At 40.6% G+C, this 3002-nt stretch overlaps 1 protein-coding gene across 1 annotated transcript; it reads left to right on the top strand.

The window, feature by feature from the left end:
* The first annotated feature begins 1072 nt into the window (after positions 1–1072).
* SARC_13821 (hypothetical protein) lies at positions 1073–2738 on the top strand. The gene has a single exon (XM_014292047.1). It carries the CDS (start codon positions 1254–1256, stop codon positions 2400–2402), a length of 1149 nt encoding a protein of 382 aa, XP_014147522.1. The 5' UTR covers positions 1073–1253; the 3' UTR covers positions 2403–2738.
* The last annotated feature ends 264 nt before the right edge of the window (positions 2739–3002 follow it).

Here is a 3002-nt window from a genome sequence, read left to right as displayed (position 1 = left end):
ATGTATATGTATATGTATATGTATATGTATGTGTGTAGTACACAAACAAAACAGATATATGCATAAACACCTTTGAATTCCCCAAATAGAATATTTACCATATTCATGTCATGACCGACTGACTGTCTCTGAGGCTAGTAGTGTATCGGAGAGTGATTACTGGACACTGAGACCTCTATTTACGAGTCCGTACGTAGGACTATTTATTTTTGGAATGTGTAATTTTTGTTTTTTATTTGATTTTAGAAGGCTACAACATTTTATTCCAATAATAATTGATAATAGAGGTTACCTGATAAATAGATCCAGCATGATGGAAATAGCTTTAGAACCATGGATCACTTTCGAGTTTCGATTTCAATTCCAGAAATAAAAATCGACTTCCAATGCTCCACGGTATAAATATTGCTCACAAATCAAATACTTTAAATTGTTTATGGCCAATTGGCAAGCTCCGATCATGTGGTCGTGGCTGCTGTCATAATTCTTTAATGTTCTAATTGTGGCATTCCTTTCGACCAGTAGTAGGCTTCTACTGGCTACTCACTTACTCTCCATATACCACATTACGTTACGTTGTTATGTATATATGCTACGTTTTCAATAAAACGTTTTCTTTGGTTGGTCCTTGTTGACGTGGGTGAAATAATTATTTAGTCTCCGAGGTGCAATATATAGGTACTATTTCAATATATGGTCCTACTATAGTAAATAATACGCCAGACCCATTTCCCCCCACTTATCTTCAAATATGGAATACCAAAACGTAAAAAAGGTTGTAGCCTACTGGTAGCTCAGTAACTATTGACTAATCACTAGTTCACTACAGCAGTACAGGTTGCAGGCAGTCAACTGATCGGCTGATCTCTATTCTCTGATCGGTATAAAAGTTTTAGACCAATAATGCATCCCCGATGTATGACATCATAACTTTAACCCCGTACCCCTTTTGGCTCAACTTTTCCTGTTGAAATCATAGATACATTGTACATTTGAACTCTGATGAGCTCATCGTAGATGGTTCAATATAAATATTCGGTATACCCATGCTCAACTTCACTTTACAGTTTAACGTTAGTTACCTATGAGAAAAGGCTTCAGACTTGCGGTATCCCGATTGACACGATACATCTAATCCCGATTACAAGAGAAAAGTATAAATACCGGGTGTAACTCGCCTATCAGTATATATATATTCTTAGAGACTCATTAGTCACCACTCGAATATACAAGATCTATCAGAAAATTTCAAGATGCTTCGGAATGTACTGTCCAGGCAGCTCCGACCCCTTGCACGCCATCCATCCGCTCACAGAAAATTGTCCACAGTCCGTACCATTGCTTCTAAGGGAGCAACAGCAGCTAAGTATGTATCAGGTACGCTTGGAGGTGTGATCATCGCTTCATACTTAACAGCTAATGTACTTGGAGATCCTCTCCCCAAGGAGACAACCAATCGTCCCTATCACTGGATCTCTCCAGAAGCGCAGACATTGATCGCGAGAAGTTATGAGCGCCATAACAAGCTCGCAGACTCCAATAAGGATTCTCTTGACAAGCTTTCAGTGCCAGAAATGATGAGAAACAATGCACAGTTAGTAAAAATGTCGACTGATTTAAACGCACATTACGAACCACAGAAGTTACGAGACAGGCTATCGTACGTGCTCATGACATCGTTAGAACACCTCATGCATTTATTCTTCCGAGAGAAGTATGATCACCACGCAGTGACGCTTGAAACCCTGGCAGCTGTACCAGGCATTGTGGCCTCAGCATTCAGACACGCACGCTCACTACGGCAGATGCAACCCGACCACGGGTGGATCAACCCATTGCAAGAGGAGGCTGAGAATGAACGTATGCACCTGCTTATCTGGATGCAGGTTACCCAGCCAACATGGCTGGAGCGTCAGTTTGTGACCATTAGCCAGGGCGCATATGCACTGAGTTATGGTATCCTGTATGGTTTTTCACCATCGACAGCACATCGATTCGTAGGGTACCTCGAAGAAGCGGCTGTGTCAGCGTATACCGACTTTATCGCTGCTCTTGATTCTGGCGCGATCGAGAACAAGCCAGCCCCGGTTATTGCGAGAGAGTATTATAACCTACCCAAGGAGGCGACCATTCGCGATGTTGCGCTCAGAGTACGAGCCGACGAATACATGCACAGAGACTTTAACCACGAATTGGGCGATATGCACACGAACGGACACCAGAACCTTTGTCCGAACTTTATGAGTACAGAAATAGGCAAGCGAAGAGTTCCCGCTGGCCCATGGGAGCGTACTTCGACTGGTACACTCAAGCGCACATGGACGGATGATAGTAAGTGGGATGATGAGCCAGTCAACGAGCCTAAGTTGCCACAGCCAGGATCTTTCGGTGTTTCGCAGTAGTTCTGAACACGTATGGGCAAAAATGAGGACGATTTTTTACGAGAATCAAAGAAGATATGTATATACGAACGATTTTTTATTATATATAGACACTATAGAGAGCGTCAGCTAACGTTGGCGCAAACTTAGAGCAATGGCCCTGCAAACATAGCACTAGATACGCGCCAAAACAATATGCTTCAAACACGCAAGAATAACATACCCTTAGCCGAAGGCTAGACGAGACATTTTTTTTGCGTAATCGTGACCATCAGGTCAACCAAAGCAGAAGCTTAACAGTAAATAAAGAAGGTATAAAATTTTCAACAAAACTGTACAATTTACACCCAAACAAAACTTTTCAAGTAACATGGCTTTTTGATTGGAAATACTTCAAGAGGATATAGAAAATTATAAAAATGAAGTATCAGCTATATACTGAGAACAATCATCGACAACCACTTGACAGTTCTCTACAGATTTTCATAGATTATACATATACTATACGTATATAGATATGAATATATATACATACTTTCATACAAAAGTATGAGTATACGTACATGTAGCATACGTTCATACAAAAAGTATAAATTTACATACATATATATACATATTTTC

The sequence above is a fragment of the Sphaeroforma arctica genome (assembly GCF_001186125.1).
Source record: "Sphaeroforma arctica JP610 unplaced genomic scaffold supercont1.3784, whole genome shotgun sequence".
NCBI classification, from domain to species: Eukaryota; class Ichthyosporea; order Ichthyophonida; genus Sphaeroforma; species Sphaeroforma arctica.
The sequence above is the reverse complement of the archived record's forward strand: the minus strand, read 5'-3'. Positions and strand labels throughout refer to the sequence as shown.

Bases quoted from the DNA above. Each gene is read 5' to 3' on its own strand.
- SARC_13821 (XM_014292047.1), top strand. From the start codon at position 1,254: ATGCTTCGGAATGTACTGTCCAGGCAGCTCCGACCCCTTGCACGCCAT.